General features: G+C 42.7%; 1 protein-coding gene and 1 long non-coding RNA gene across 2 annotated transcripts in view; both read right to left on the reverse strand.

Annotated features, from left to right (window-relative positions):
* LOC141084955 (uncharacterized) overlaps positions 1 to 8,983 on the reverse strand; it is an 84,644-nt gene extending 75,661 nt beyond the window's left edge. The window contains exon 1 of the long non-coding RNA XR_012231184.1: positions 6,994 to 8,983. This is a non-coding gene — a long non-coding RNA (uncharacterized lncRNA). The remainder of the gene's footprint in view (positions 1 to 6,993) is intronic.
* Positions 8,984 to 10,668: 1,685 nt separating this feature from the next.
* On the reverse strand, positions 10,669 to 14,028 carry LOC141085570 (small ribosomal subunit protein uS4). Its single transcript, XM_073571030.1, has 4 exons — positions 13,897 to 14,028; positions 12,394 to 12,516; positions 12,006 to 12,192; positions 10,669 to 10,915 (listed from the first exon to the last, which is right to left on the reverse strand). The coding sequence occupies exons 1-4, from the start codon at positions 13,991 to 13,993 to the stop codon at positions 10,738 to 10,740; spliced, it is 585 nt and encodes a 194-aa protein (XP_073427131.1). The 5' UTR covers positions 13,994 to 14,028; the 3' UTR covers positions 10,669 to 10,737.
* Between the last annotated feature and the right edge of the window lie 3,197 nt (positions 14,029 to 17,225).

Genomic DNA, 17,225 nt, shown 5'->3' on the forward strand with positions numbered 1-17,225 from the left:
TCAAGTCTCCAGGTCCAGATTAATTACACCCCAGAGTACTGAAGGAGATAGCAGAAGAAATTTTGGAACCACTCTCCATAATCTTTGAAAATTCTTGGAGAACAGGAGAAGTCCCGGAAGACTGAAGAAGAGCAAATGTTGCTCCTATCTTCAAAAAAGGGGAAGAAGGCGGACCCAGGGAACTATAGGCCAACGAGTCTGACTTCTATACCAGGAAAGATCTTTGAACAAATTATTAAACATGTATGTAAGTGCCTGGATAAGAATGAAGTGATTAAACAGAGTCAACATGGCTTTGTAACTAATAAGTCATGTCAGAATCACTGACTGGGTGGATCAGGAAAATGCTGTAGATATAGTACATCTTGACTTCAGCAAAGCATTTGACAAAGTATCTCACACAATCCTTATTGAAAAAATGACTAAGTATGGAATGGACAAGGCAACTGTTAAGTGGATTCATAACTGGCTTAGTGATCGGACCCAAAGAGTGGTCGTAAATGGCTGCACATCCAGTTGGAAGAATGTCTCAAGTGGGGTACTACAGGGCTCTGTCCTGGGCCCTGTATTGTTCAACATCTTTATCAATGATTTAGATGAAGGAATTGAGGGTAAACTGATGAAATTTGCTCCTGACACAAAGCTAGGAGTGATAGCTAATACTAGAGAGAGAGGATTCAAAAAGATATAAAAAAAACTGGAGCAGTTGGCAGCAACTAACAGAATGGTTTTTAACCCCTTTCTGACATCAGACGTACTATCCTGTCCATGGGACCCGGGCCCCTATGCACATGGACGGGATAGTACGTCTACCGCGATCAGCTGACACCCGGCACAATGTGTCAGGGGCGGTCACGGACCGCCCCCGACACGTTAACTCCTTGCACACCGCGATCAAACACGATCGCGGTGTACCGGGGGTTAAAGGGAAGCATCGGCAGGGAGGGGGCTCCCTCCGTGCTTCCCTGAGCCCCCCACGGCAGCGCAATGTGCAGCGCTGCTGCGGGGGGCTCCTTTCCTGCAGGTCCCCGGATCCAATATGGCGGCGGGGACCTCCGGGGGCCTGCAGGAAGCTGGCTTCCTCAGTGCCTGCAAAGCGCAGGCAAGAGGAAATCTTCAATGCCTGTGACAGATTGCTGATCTGTCACAGTGATCTGTGATGTGACAGATCAGCGATCTGTCACAGGACAGTGATGTCCCACCTGGGACTATTTAATAAAGTTAAAAAAAAAAAAAAAAAGTGTTTAAAAAAAAAAATCGCCAAATAAATTAGAAAAAAAAAAAAAATATTCCCCCAAATAAATCCATTTTTTGGAAATAAAAAAAAAACAAAACAATAAAAGTACACATATTAGGTATCGCCGCGTCCGTAACGACCCGCCCTATAAAACTGTCCCATTAGTTAACCCCTTTAGCAAACCCCTTAAAAAATAAAAATAAAAAACAAAGCAAAAAATAATGATTTATTATCATACCGCCAAACAAAAAGTGTAATAACGCTCGATCAAAAAGACGCATATAAATATCCATGGTACCGCTGAAAACGTCATCTTGTCCTGCAAAAAACGAGCCACCACACAGCATCATCAGCGAAAAAATAAAAAAGTTATAGCTCGCAGAATAAAGCGATGCAAAAATAATTATTTTTTATATAAAATAGTTTTTATTGCATAAAACCGACAAAACATAAAAAAACGACCTAAATGAGGTATCGCTGTAACCGTACTGACCCGAAGAATAAAACCGCTTTATCAATTTTACCACACGCGGAACGGTGTAAACGCACTCCCCCAAAAGAAATTCATGAAACGCTGGTTTTTGTTCATTCTGCGTCCCAAAAATCGGAATAAAAAGCGATCAAAAAGTGTCACGTGCCTGAAAATGGTACCAATAAAAACGTCAACTCGTCCCACAAAAAATAAGACCTCACAAGACTCGGTGGGTCAAAATGCGGAAAAATTATAGCTCTCAATATGTGGTGATGCAAAAACTATTTTTACAATAAAAGCGTCTTTTAGCGTGCGACAGCTGCCAAATATAAAAACCGCCATAAATAGTAAATCAAACCCCCCGTTATCACCCCCTTAGTTAGGGAAAAATAATAAAATTAAAAAAATGTATTTATTTCCATTTTTCCATTAGGGCTAGGGCTAGGGTTAGGGTTAGGGCTAGGGTTAGGGCTGAGATTAGGGTTAGGGGTGTGTTGGGGTTCGGGTTGGAGTTAGAATTGGGGCTCTCCAAATGCAATATTGCGTCTGATCTCAATTCCAGCCAATTCTGAGTTGAAAAAGTCAAATGGTGCTCCTTCCCTTCCAAGCTCTGCCATGCACCCAAACAGTGTTTTACCCCCACATGTAGGGTATCAGCCTACTCAGGACAAATTGCAAAACAATTTTTGGGGTCCAATTTCTCCTGTTACCCTTAGGAAAATAAAAAATTGGGGTGCTCACCACACATCTAGATAAGTTCCGTGGGGGGTCTAGTGTCCAAAATGGGGTCACTTGTAGGGAGTTTCAATAGTTTAGGTACATCAGGGGCTCTCCAAACGCACATGACACCCGCAGACCATTCCATCAGAGTCTGCATTCCAAAACGTCACTGCTTCCCTTCCGAGCCCCGACGTGTCCATACAGTAGTTTTCTCCCACATGTGGGGCGTCAGCGTACTCAGGACAAATTGGACAACTTTTGGGGTTCAATTTCTCCTGTTACCCTTGGGAAAATAAAAAAATTGGGGACTAATTGATCATGTTTGTGGAAAAAATACGATTTTTTTATTTTCATGCCCTGGCATTATAAACTTCTGTGAAGCCCTTGGGGGTTCAAAGTGCTCACCTCACATCTAGATAAGTTCCTTAGGAGGTCTAGTTTTCAAAATGGGGTCATTTGTGGGGGGTTTCCACTGTTTAGGTACATTAGGGGCTCTCCAAAGGCAACATGACACCCGCAGACCATTCCATCAATGTCTGCATTCCAAAACGTCACTACTTCCCTTCCGAGCCCCGACGTGTCCATACAGTAGTTTTCTCCCACATATGGGGTATCAGCATACTCAGGACAAATTGGACAACAACTTTTGGGGTCCAATTTCTCCTGTTACCCTTGGGAAAATAAAAAAATGGTGACTAAAAGATCATGTTTGTTGAAAAAATACGAATTTTTTATTTTCACGCCCGGGCGTTATAAACTTCTGTGAAGCACTGGGGGGTTCAAAGTGCTCACCACACATCTAGATAAGTTCCTTAGGGGGTCTAGTTTACAAAATGGTGTCATTTGTGGGGGGTTTCCACTGTTTAGGTACATCAGGGGTTTTCCAATCGCGACATGGTGTCCGATCTCAATTCCAGCCAAAAACGTCAAATGGCGCTGCTTCCCTTCCGAGCTCTGCCATGCTCCCAAATAGTGGTTTACCCCCACATGTGGGGTATCAGCGTACTCAGGACAAATTGCACAATAACTTTTAGGGTGCTGTTACCCTTGGAAAAATAAGAATTGAGGGTGAAAAGATCATTTTTGTGGAAAAAATATGATTTTTTAATTGTACGGCTGTATGTTATAAACTTCTGTAAAGCCCTTGTGGGTTCAAAGTTCTCACCACATATCTAGATAAGTTCCTTGGGGGGTCTAGTTTCCAAAATGGGGTCACTTGTAGGGGGTTTCCACTGTTTAGGTACATCAGGGACTCTCCAAACGTGACATGGCGTCTGATCTGAATTCCAGCCAATTTTGCATTGAAAAAGTCAAACGGCGCTCCTTCCATTCTGAGCTCTGCCATGCGCCGAAACAGTCGTTCCCCCCCACAAATCAGGTATCAGCGTACTCTGGACAAAATGCACAATAACTTTTGCAATTTCTCCTGTTACCCTTGGTAAAATAAAAAAAAATTGAACCTGAAGTATTTTTTTTTGTGAAAAAAAGTTAGATGTTCATTTTTTTTTAAATATTCAAAAAAATTCCTGTGACGCACCTAAAGGGTTAATAAACTTCTTGAATGTGGTTTTGAGCACCTTAAGGGGTGCAGTTTTTAGAATGGTGTCACTTTTGGGTATTATCTATCATATAGACCCCTCAAAGTGGCTTCAAATGTGATGTGGTCCTAAAAATAAAATGGTGCTGTAAAAATGAGAAATCGCTGGTCAACTTTTAACCCTTATAACTTCCTAACAAAAAAAAAATTTTGGTTCCAAAATTGTGCTGATGTAAAGTAAACATGTGGGAAATGTTAGTTATCAAATTTTTTGTGTGCCGTATCTCTGTGATTTAAGGGCATAAAAATTCAAAGTTGGAAAATTGCGAAATTTTCAAAATTTTTGCCAAATAAACGCAAGTTATTTGAATGAAATTTTACCACTAACATGAAGTACAATATGTCACGAGAAAACAATGTCAGAATCACCGGGATCCATGGAAGCGTTCCAGAGTTATGACCTCATAAAGGTACAGTGGTCAGAATTGTAAAAATTGGCCCGGTCATGAACGTGCAAAGCACCCTTGGGGGTGAAGGGGTTAACAGGGAAAATGCAAAGTACTACATCTGGGCAATAAAGCTTATACAGAATGGGATGAATAGGGCTAAGCAACAGCACATGTGAAAAAGACTTGGGTATACTGATAGTTCATAGACTGAATATGAGTCAACAGTGTGATGCAGCAGCAAAAAAGGCAAATACAATTCTGGGATGTATTAACAGAAGCATACAATCTAGATCACGTGAAGTCATTATTGCCCTCTACTCCTCTTTGGTCAGACCTCATCTGGAATACTGTGTCCAGTTTTGGGCACCACATTTTAAAAAAGACATAAAAAAACTGGAGCAAGTTCAGTGAAGAGCGACCAGAATGGTGAATAGTCTGCAAACCATGTCCTATAAGGAACGGTTACAAGATTTAGGAATGTTTAGCTTGCAAAAAAGACTGAGAGGAGACTTAATAGCTGTCTACAAATATCTCAAGGGCTGTGTCACATTGTAGAAGGATCATCTTTATTCTCATTTGCACAAGGAAAGACTAGAAGCAATGGAATGAAACTGAATGGGAGGAGACATAGAATTGATATTAGAATAACTTTTTGACAGGGTGATCCATGAGTGGAACAGGCTGCCACGAGAGGTGATGAGTTCTCCTCCAATGGAAGCCTTCAAACAGAGGCTGGACAGACATCTGTCTGGGATGATTAAGTGAATCCTGCTTTGAGCAGGGGGTTGGATCAGATGACCGAGGAGGTCCCTTCCAACTCTACCATTCTATGATTCTCAGCTTGTCTTGCCCCCATAACAGCAGCAGAACGTGCTCATCCTGGAAGCGCATCCCAGTTGACCCAGCATGCTGCACAATGGACGCCGAGAGCAACTCAGTTGACAGAGACATGCAACGCATCTCCCTCCATCTATGCCACCCGGACATACATCAGAGTCCCCACTGGACCTGTGGACAGTGCCCTGAAGGCCGGCCCAAAGGCAAATAGCCTGCTCTTCCAGACATAGGGGGAAGAAAAAAGTCTATCTAAACCGCCGATTCCAGCACAAGGTTCCCAACAAGAACAGGAAACCAACTGATATGGGGGAGAGGTGTCACCCTTTTATTTCAGTAGGTTTCCTGTCCTTGGTGGATGGATCCCTCTCAGGTGTGCTGTCATGGTTGAAGGGAAAAGGTCACATCTACCAAGGACATTAAATGATGTTAGCATCTTCTCTTTCAGTACAGAGCAGTACATCTGTGAATTCATGATACCATCAATGAAATGTAGCTCCCTTACACCAACAGAAGTCATTAAGCCACACATAAGGACACTGCCACCACCATATTGCACTGTATGTACCATTTATTTAGGAAAATTAATTTAGAAAAAATGCATCGTGCCTACAGTGAAACATGGTGCTGGCAGTGTCCTTCTGTGGGGCTGCATGAGTGCTGCTGGTGTTGGGGAGCAATATCTCATTGATGGAATCATGAATTGACAGATGTACTGCTCTATACTGAAAGAGAAAATCCCACAATCATTCCACGTCATTGGTAGACATACAATTCTCCAAAACGACAATGAGCCAAAATACACGTCTGTTGCATTTCTGAAGAACAGGATGAAAGTGTTTCAGTGGCAAAAGTAAGTTTCCTGATCAACTGAACACCTATGGGAATTCTAAAGTTTCTCTTGTTTTATTCCCAATGTACCCCTAATTATATTCCAGTTTGGATTTTTTTATCCGCCATACAGTTCCAGAGCTATGGACCTTTTAGTGTACATATTTCTCAATGGAGCGTGGCTCACAGGTTAACCCTTTTACAACCTATGGCGTATAAAGACAAAAAATGGAGGGCACCGCTAGAAAAGGGGTTCACCAAAGGCTAGTCAAGAAATGTATGACATGGAACAGGAGAGCGAAGCGACTTGCCTATTGATTGGGAACACCACATGTATGGGTAAAACACGAAGTTTATTAGATACATCCAACACAGGCATGGAATGACAGACTCCATAAAAACATTTAAAAACACATGGAAAAGTGGTAGGTCATATCATGAAATAATGATGTGATGAACCTCCCACATCAACAAACCCCACAGACAATGTGTGAATAAGCACTTAAGGTGTCTCATAGGAAACAGTATCTAATGCACATGAGTGAAAAAGGACATTACACATGAGGAAAATATACCTGTCTTCTTTGAAAAGAGCTATTCACAGCACCATGCATATGTTAAGCACATATAGAACTATGAAGGCTGGCATCCATGCACTCCCTGATGTACTGTAATTAATGAGCACATACTCCTATAGACTGCATATAACCAAAAGATGAGCAGATAAATACACAATGGTAAAAAGGTTAAGCCCATGTGGGACAGCAGTACTAATGCCCATACACCTCTGATAAGGTCATTAGAGACATACATCACTGCATTCAGAAACGGCCAATCAATATACAGTATAAAATAATTAATCCGATCAGTAAACGGCGTAACAAGAGAAAAAGAATCAAAATGCAAGAATTACTTTTTTTGGTTGCCGCTGAGAACTCATCTCCGAGATCTCCATCTGCACATGTGCTGCCCCCGGCGGCCATTTTCCTGGAGTCCACTGCACAGAAAACCATGGAGCACCGGAGACACCCGCAGCAGCACTGGGCAGCAGCATCGGGCACCCGCAGCACCAGACAACACCCTCTCATCCCAGCCTGCGGCCTGAAGCATCACCTCACTCCTGCCTCCTCCAGCAGCGACCCTGGGACCCCCACATCACTGCAGCCCCCACCCCCCCAGTAAACAATAAGACGCATGGATTATAAGAAGCACCATTTTTTTAAAGAAAAAAGTTTCCTATTTTTCTCCTCAAAATTTGTGGGGCGTCTTATAATCCGGAGCGGTTTAAACTCCAAAAAATACGGTATACATCTTGAACAGTAAAGCGCATTAAAAAAAAAATGGAACAATCGGGAGCAGCGGAAATAAAACAAGAGCATAAACGGGACCCTTTTGACAGGTCCCTCTTAAAACACTGAAAAGTTTATTTTGACAGTTTTCACTTGTATAACCCGCTAGTTCTACTGTCTACTCAGATGGGTTCTTATAACAGATAGTAATATGCACCTGTCACATATGAAGCTGTACTAATACTCCGCCATCCGGACCTCAGACAAAGCTTCCATGAAATTGCAGCAGCGATACCTATGGGTCACATGCAAAAAGACCGAAAAAGAGAATTTTTACAGTGCTGCCTCTTCAAGTGAACATATGAAGCCGAAACTAAGAGGTTGGATTAAGTAAAGGTTGTTGTATTCACTTCTAGAAACTGCACGTTTTAGAGTCCCTTCTACACAAAAATGTGTTTTAATGAAAAGAAATAAACTGGTGCGCCGTGCCATATTAAGATGATCCAGGATCAATTCTGAGGCACAACCAAACCTTGCAGAATTCGGAGCAGATGTCCAAGGCATAAAATTTCACCACATGTGAATCCACGTTCAAAACACGTTGCCATGTGGTTGGTTTCCTGCTCCCCGAATCATACCATGAATTTCTTGGATTTTTTTTCATTTTTTTTTTTTTTTTTACTTCAAAAAAAATCTGAAACCATACAAATTCGGCTGGGGTCACACCATATCTGGTTCAGAGATTCACATTTTGGATACGGTTTTACAGGTAGTAAGAAGAGCATGTAGTTGGGACCAGATTTAAGAGTAAAGACAACTATTGCTAACAATTTATTAGTCTTGCAAGACCATCTGTATCCAAATTACCAAGGTGTAATAAAACATTGCCAATCAATACGTGTACACATCTTTTTCAGACGGTGTCAGCTTCAAAAACCGCCTGAAAAAGCACTAGCTAAACCAACAAACATCTTCATTTTTATATGTTCAGTCTTATGAGCATCTTTACCTGCTTCAGGTTTCCAAAGACGCTAAGGGATTAAAAGAAGCAACTTGACCATTCTTCAGGAACACAATGTGTCTCATTGGTGTGTATGGCCTCCACATGCCTGTATGGACTCCCGACAACTTCTGGGCATGCTCCTAATGAGACGCCAGATGGAGTGTCGTGGGCATTTCCGCCCAGATCTGGATCAGGGCAGATGAAATCCTGCAGACTGTGGCGATACTTGGTGGCATCAGATGCACAGATACATAATATCTGAGGCTCAAGTGGATTCAGGCCCGAGAACATGAGGGCCAGGCAATTGCATTAATGGAAATGCCTACACGTTTTGGTCATGAGGCCAGGCATTGCCCTGCACCAGGAGGAACCCAGTACCTACTGCACAAGTGTAAGGTCCAACTACTTATTTCATGCTGATACCAAACAGCATTGGGATTACGATTAGCTATTATGTGGATTTTCTGCATCCTCCAAGATGTCTCCCAGGACCATCAATCTACAGCCCACCGTCCACCACCAAACGGGTCATGCTGGATGACGTTGCAGGCAACATACTACACAACACGAGATCTCCAGTCTGATGACATGCTCATTGTAAACCTGCTATAATCTGCAAAGGAGTTTCTCTGGTGAATGTCAATGCATCTGCATAAGTCCCACAACTATACTGAGCATTTTTTTTTTTTTTTTTTTTTTAGGGCTCTACAGTGCTCCTCACATAAAGGAGCAGATATCAGTCCTGCTGCGTCAAATCCCTTCTAAGATACTATATGGCTTTCCTTGTGTTTTGGAATCTGCTCTGTGTTCTTGAGACTAAAGATAGACGTCATGACAACACATATGGCGGAGCCAGACAACCTGAATGGATGACGCATGTCCTACATGCCACAAGGACAAGCAAAATGCTAAACTAGAAAAGAATCAGTCAGGAACTAAAATTGTCTGGCCACAAGTTGAAAAACTTTTTGCAAATTGCTCCTCAGATGGGTTGGGAAAAAAACCTGGCAACAGATCCACCTTAACCCCTTTACCCCCAAAGGTGGTTGACCACTGTCCCTTTATGAGGTAATGTCCAGGGCAGCCATATTAGCAGAGTTTAAGTGTCTTACACTCCTGCAAAGCAAAATGGCAGCGCCCAGTGGCAGCAAAAATAAAAAATATTAAAAGTTAAAAAATTTAAATTTGTATTAAAAATAATTGTTTATATAATTTTTAATACAAAAAAAAATTGCAGCACCTTCCCTTTAAGGCCCAGGGTACATGGACAGTATAGTACGTCAAATGTTGGGAAGGGGTTAAAGGAAGACTACTACCAGGGAGTTCTGAGGAGCAGAAAATGTGAGTCATATACTTGTCAAAATGGTGGAATTTTCACAACACAACTGTGTACAGCACCCAAGTATGAAATCTACAGGTCTTTTCAGTGCTGACCCCAGATCAAACCTGACCTGGCAGATGCCATGTCCCATAGCCAGTATCTAGCCAGTAACTGCCACAATTACAGCTAGTTATAGTGACTGTCACATACTTAAAGGCAATATGTCACCCCTTTTTTGAGATATCATATATCATTCAATTGTGTGTCACATAAGGATTCTCTTAGTACTTTTGCTTCCCCCTGACCCCACACCTTTCATGCATAAATACCTTTTTTATATCGGTTCAGATGTATGTAATCCCCATCCTGGATCTGCCCCCACCCACCTTCCCTATGCCATGGACTTCTATAGCCCCCATCCTGGATCTGCCCCCACCCACCTTTCCTACAGCCCCTTCCCAACATCCCTACAGTCCCTATCCCTAGTCCCTTTTGTACACTTGCTTTGGCAAAACTAATGTGTTTTTAGTCCTGTCAATAAAGCTTCTTTGAATTTGATTGCCTTTAAAAAAAAAAAAAAAAAAAAAAAAAAAGCGGTTAGTGCCTACGCACGGACTCCCATCATTTCACCTCACAATCATTGTTAAGATGAGTGTTTACAACGGCACCTGGGGCACACTAAAGGCCCGATTTACTACCCGGTTTGACCTCCTATGAAGTATGGTTGTGGCATTTTCTTTATACTTAACAAGCAATCAGGTCCCCCAAAAGGGGACTTAAGTTATTAGAAGTGAAAAATTATCCCAATTGATCCAAACATTAATGGTGCCTAACCAGGCACCCAATATACATTTCCCATGCCAGCATCCTGCATTACTACCAGCATGTAAATGACCAATTGAGATCTGCAGTGATATGGAGTGAAGTGGCAAACACCAAGTAGTGACGTTTTGATGGAAAACAACTGACAAGCCGTTCTGTTCAACAGCGTTTATTTTACAACTTATTACAACTTCCTAGATATTCGGAAGTCTGTTTTACGGTTTAATCTTCCTCTTCGTCATCACCACCTCCAGCACCACCTTGTGCCTTCTTGGCATTCTTTCTCTTAACACGGCCGGGACGTCCGCCACCGTATGGTGAGCGCAGGGAGAAGTCGATGTGCTTTTGGGAGTCCAAGCGCACGATGAATGATGGGATGTTGACTACTTGCTTGCGGACTCTGCAAGATAAAACATTCATGTAACCAACCTTATTGCGCATCCATCGTTATCTAAGCACCGTAACCCGTCATTTGCTGTGCAGTAATTGAGCCAGTGAATTAAGGCTTCACCAAGACATAGTTGTAAGTAGCAGTGCAAGAATGTGGTTCATTAAGCGATTTCAAGTAATGAGTAAACGTGCTGGGATAAGGCGTTATCTGAGCATGCTCGTGTGCCAACAGTGTCTTCAGCATGGTAAAAAAATGTTACGAGTCCCCACAGCTGCTCGATAGCCGCGAGACATGCAGGGATTGACTAAGGCAATCCCTGCATTTGTAGCTGCTGTTGAACAGCTGCGAGACATGCAGCCGCAACAACGCAAACATATTTGAGCACGCCGAAGACACTCGGTTAGCACCGGAGCATGCTCCAACAACATCTTATCCCAGCACGTTTGCTCATCACTAGTGACTATGGAGATGTATCCTGCAGGAAAGTCAAGACTAGGGTTTACCTGTACAATACCTATGAAATCTACTTATGGTTTTAGTTTATGGAGCAAACTACAAACACCGCATGCATGGAGGAAATCTCAAGTAACGAGTATACTCGCTCATCACTACATGTCAGTTGTAAAATTGACAGTGAAGCTTCTTGCTTCATACCAGTTTGTAGGATTACCTGTACTATAAGGATTTACAGAAAAAGACCCTTCACAAGGTGTATGGCCAGAGCCAAAGTGACCTTGCCGAAATTATTTCTTCATGCCCAAAGTATAGGAACTATTCGGACACCATCGAGTGCTAGCAGATCACAAGGTGTATGGCCGAAGCCAAAGTGACCTTGCCGAGTCAAGGCTCCATTTCAAGGACTGTTCCATGTGCTAGGCAAGACCAAAAGGCATACTTCACATAACAGGCAGAGGTTACATAACAAGTACTGGCAATTAACTGCAGTCATTGCAAATCTGGGACCATGCATAAGGATGAAGGAGCAGTCAGCTTAACATACCAAAAGCGTGAAAATGTCACTAGCAAGAAAAGCAGTCTTGCAAAATAAAGTATAACATTCAGAAATGAATCCTGCAGACATTAAGGCACAGTGACTTACCGGATGTGCCTCTGACGGATCAGCACACGGGCATGATGGATGGATTTGGCCAAACCCAACTTGAACACTTGGGTCTGAAGACGCCTTTCCAAAAAGTCTTCAATTTTCAAGCCCAGAATGTAATCGAGCTTCATCTTCCCCTCATCCAACACACCAATTCGTACCAGACGTCTAAGCAGGGCATTACCTAAAGCGGGAAAGAATATTTATGAATAGATAATGGATGTTCAGCGCATTCAGCTGCTCCAGACCTTGTGATTGAAGACAAGTTGTTGCACCCTCAACTTTATACAATGGCTGTAGGGTCAAAATGGACACTAGTGAGATCACAGAGGCAGAAGATCGCTGTCTGATAAAGTCTTCCCATACATTAAAATCTTGTGCTTACCCTCAAACAGTCGTTTGGGATCCTTCTCGTCCAGAGTCAGCAGCTCTCTGGCAGCTTTACGGATCTTGGCAAGTGTGAATTTTACTCTCCACACCTCGCGCTTGTTACGGAGACCATATTCACCTAGGGAAGAAAGTGAACGACATTTAACAAAGTTCTCAAAGTAAAAACTTAATTTTAGAATGTAGAGATCAGTGAATACATTTGCAGGTCCCAGGTCAGTATTGTGTGGCCACTTGATGAGGGCCAGGCAACTGCCTCCTAGATACCAGCATCATCGGGTACTCTAATTTTTTCATCCTAGTGTAAAGTGTGTCACACAAGGCCAGCTAACCAAAATGCAAATCTGGGGACGCTCTATGTAGGAAACAGGTTGCAGATCTCGCATCCAGCTGTGGAATACTGATCTGGCTCCTGGTACAGGGACTAAGTGTACAACTAATGGCCTAAAGCAATATGATTCCCCAGGTCAGTACAAGCGCGCTGATGCCAAACATGGATAGTTTATTTTGTATTTAAGTGGTGAAAAAAAACATTCTAAAATTTGTATGAAAAAATAAAAGCAATTGTTACCATCCACCTCTTGTATCTCCCCTTTTCCTTATAGATTGTAAGCTTGTGAGCAGGGCCCTCATTCCTATTGTTATCTGTTTTGATCTATGTATTTATTGCTATGCTGTAATGTCTATCGTCTGTAAAAGTCCCCTCTATAATGTAAAGTGATGCGGAGTATGTTGGCGCTATAGAAATAAAATTATTATTAAGAAAGTTTTCGTTTTTGTCACAATATTTTGAGAATGGCAGCATTTTCATTTTCCAGCATCTGGAGGCTGGGTGAGTACTTCATATTTGTGCTCTGAGCTGATATTTTTATTGATATCATTTTGGGGCAGACTTGACGTTTTGATCGCCTCTTATTGCAAAGTTGTAGAGGCCAGAAAACCGTAAATCTGGTATTTAAATTTTTTTCTTGTTATGCCGTTTACCAGATGAAGTTACTTTATATTTTGATAGATCAGAAATTTCTGAAAGCAGCAATACCAAATGTGAATGGGGCAAAAGGGGGCATATATATCAAAAATCATGATTCACAGGAGATCGCAATGGACAGGCACACGGCTCTTCTGACGAATCCTGGCGGTAATGACAACCTTATCGGTGCCCCCAAATCACTTGACAGGGGAAACAAATGCCATCTTGTGAAGTGGGTTAATCTTGTTCATAACTTTATTTTGTGTACATATATGTGTGTTCTCTATATGTCTGACATCCCTTCTCTGGGCTGCAATACAGTAGGGCACAGAACTGCCAAAATGTGTTTGCAAGAGAACAAGTGTCCATATTAATAGTTCAGATCAGTCAAACGTGGCGAGATTCCCGTTAAGCCGCAGTAGCTGTGGGAAGCAGGCAAACTGCAAAAACTAAACGTGCACCCAGTCTGATGAGCGTTAAGCACACACATGTCTTTCTTTAATCCCAGAAAACCCTTTAACAACTACTTACCAATAAGTTTTAACTCCTGGTCCAACCGCGACTTCTCGAATGGACGTCGCGGGGTGACATAGGTCTTCCGACAAACCCAGCTCCTGGCAACGGGCATCCTGGGCTAGTTACCTGTCAAAAAGAAGGTTCATGGTCAGACATTTTAGTTACCGCACACACACACATGGATATCTGGGGTCCGGCTGTTCAATAGAAACTGGAAATTGGCCATTTATTGTATTACTTTAAAAGTAGACACATTAGATATTAGGGTCACCTAGACAAGTCTATTTCCTGATGTGTATGGACCCCAGACTGACAAGCACTGCAGGCCAAGTGCTTTATTTTGTGACCATTCCACCCTTTCTATTCCTTATAGATGAGAAACGACAATCACTGCAATTACGAGACTAACAGCTAACGGGTTAGCAATTGTGAAACTACAACTCCCAGCAAGCATTGTGCCTGCAGAGGTCATAGGAAACTACGACCACCAGCATGCTACCAGATGGAGCTTACATGGTGCATTTCACACTTTTTTAGGGGCCTTATACAACAGACCAGTGAAAAGCACTATTTTTAGAAATGCAATTGCAATGGTGGTTTACATGACGAAGCGGAAGTTGGTTTCTTATTCGTTCAGTTTCGGGCTGAAGTTGGTTTCTTATTCGGCAGTTTCTTATTCGGCTAATTTTTACTTTCTGCTTTTTTCAGGTTTTTCAATAAAAATAAAACATTCTAAGTATATAATAATATGCAATCATGTGTCCTTTAGTGAATACACTTAAAAACAGATAAAAAAAAATAGAAGGCTGGCACAAAAATGGGCATCAAAGTGGGCACTGAGGTATGGTATTGAAGGGGTTAAATGGCTTTGTGCCACTGATCTAACACCTGATTTACAAACCTTGTGATGCCCCACATCAAGTTCATGTCTCTCCAGCCTGGCACAAATGGGTTATCGACATCAGAACTGGCATCAAAGTGGCCAAATCACCCATTTTCACAGATTTCAATAAGTAACAGCTATTTTGAAGGGGTTAAATGCCTTTGTGCCACTGATCTAACACCCGATTTACATACCTACTGATGCCCCACATGAAATCCATGTCACTCCAGCCTGGCACAAATGGGTTCTGGGCATCAGAACTGGCATCAAAGTGGTCAAATCGCCCATTTTCACAGATTTGAATAAGTAACAGCTATTTTGAAGGGGTTAAATGCCTTTGTGCCACTCATCTAACACCTGATTTACATACCTACTGATGCTCCACATGAAATCCATGTCTCTCCAGCCTGGCACAAATGGGTTATCGGCATCAGAACTGGCATCAAAGTGGGCAAATCGCCCATTTTCACAGATTTGCATAAGTAACAGCTATTTTGAAGGGGTTAAATGCCTTTGTGCCACTGATCTAACACCTGATTTACATACCTACTGATGCCCCACATGAAATCCATGTCACTCCAGCCTGGCACAAATGGGTTCTGGGCATCAGAACTGGCATCAAAGTGGGCAAATCGCCCATTTTCACAGATTTGACTATGTGAAAATGGGCGATTTGACCACTTTGATGCCAGTTCTGATGCCCAGAACCCATTTGTGCCAGGCTGGAGTGACATGGATTTCATGTGGGGCATCAGTAGGTATGTAAATCAGGTGTTAGATCAGTGGCACAAAGGCATTTAACCCCTTCAAAATAGCTGTTACTTATTCAAATCTGTGAAAATGGGCGATTTGCCCACTTTGATGCCAGTTCTGATGCCGATAACCCATTTGTGCCAGGCTGGAGAGACATGGATTTCATGTGGGGCATCAGTAGGTATGTAAATCAGGTGTTAGATCAGTGGCACAAAGGCATTTAACCCCTTCAAAATAGCTGTTACTTATTCAAATCTGTGAAAATGGGCGATTTGACCACTTTGATGCCCAGAACCCATTTGTGCCAGGCTGGAGAGACATGAACTTGATGTGGGGCATCACAAGGTTTGTAAATCAGGTGTCAGATCAGTGGCACAAAGCCATTTAACCCCTTCAATAACATACCTCAGTGCCCACTTTGATGCCCATTTTTGTGCCAGCCTTTTTTTTGTATCTATTTTTAAGTGTATTCACTAAAGGACACATGATTGCATATTATTGTATACTTAGAATGTTTTATTTATTTTGAAAAACCAGAAGAAACCAACTTCAGCCCGAATAAGAAACTGAACGAATAAGAAACCAACTTCAGCTTCGTGTTTAACTGGGCCAGGGAGGTTTGGTAATACATCGTACACGGAGCAGAACGCCATGCTCCAAAGATGGCGCCCTAACAAAGCACGCGGCCGGCTGCGATAACCAGAAAACCCAAACACCTGGACCCATTCAGAAGGCAAAAGCGATGGAAAAATACGGGCAGAGAAGTGGTAGAAGCGCTGCGGGCGGACGCGTCATACGGTTCCGCCATCCAACAACACATGCAAACTCACCGTGCCGCTCTGAGGAAAAGAAAGGGGGCGGCTACAGCGGCCTATTATATAGTGCTAGTGGTGTCGTTCGTGAACGATCCGATACAAAGAGCCGGCTCCCTGCTGTGAGCGAAATGAGCCGGCTCTGCAGGGTGAATGAGCCGTTTTTTTTTTTTCTGACGCCTGGAAGCAGTGAATCCAGACTGTGACTCATCTGGGGGGAGGAGCAGTCAGGAGAGGAGGAGATGTGAATAAATGCACGTGAGTTAACCCTTCAGTCCCAAATATATCCTGTAGTGATGGGTAAAATGCGATTTTTTTTTGGTGAGCCGGCTCTTTTGGATCGGCACACCAAAAAGAGCCGGCTCTTTTGGCTCCGAAAACCGCTCTTCATTTCCTATTACCTTTGGCTTTAAATTTGAAGCCAAATTCTGGTATGTGTTAACCCATGATTGTATACCTTTTAGTAAAAATCTACACATGTGCCAATTTATGACATAAAACAGAATAGTTTCCAGAATAACCAGATTTTATATTATTTGCTGTAAAAACTTTAACAAACACAAAATGAACATGCAAAATAGCAACAAGATCCTAATTATCAGTGCCACATTTTAAAGCTACCTTCACACTTCGCAAGTTCGCTGTGGGCTGTCTGCTGCAAACAGTCTGCAGCAAAACTGCAGTGTCACATGTCGCATCTGCATCCAGGCGGATTTAGATAAGTAATTTGTGCCGTTGTGGGTTGGGCGGTGACAGCACGGAGCTGTGCGATCGGTCCCCGGAGGCCAATCACGGAGTTCTGTGCGCATGTCATGCGTGCGCACAGAACTGCCTGTCACATCTCCGGCCCCGCCCCCTGAGGCAGGGGCATAAGAGAAAATGCAGCGCTGGAGCCG

Source organism: Dendrobates tinctorius, unplaced genomic scaffold (genome assembly GCF_039654945.1).
Source record: "Dendrobates tinctorius isolate UK_male_01 unplaced genomic scaffold, ASM3965494v1 ptg000028l, whole genome shotgun sequence".
NCBI lineage: Eukaryota > Metazoa > Chordata > Amphibia > Anura > Dendrobatidae > Dendrobates > Dendrobates tinctorius.

Bases quoted from the DNA above. Each gene is read 5' to 3' on its own strand.
- LOC141085570 (XM_073571030.1), bottom strand. From the start codon at position 13,993: ATGCCCGTTGCCAGGAGCTGGGTTTGTCGGAAGACCTATGTCACCCCG. The intron at 12,193-12,393 runs GTAAGCACAAGA...TTCCCGCTTTAG, and splicing joins TCCCAAACGACTGTTTGAGG to GTAATGCCCTGCTTAGACGT. The intron at 10,916-12,005 runs GTAAGTCACTGT...TTTATCTTGCAG, and splicing joins ATCCGTCAGAGGCACATCCG to AGTCCGCAAGCAAGTAGTCA.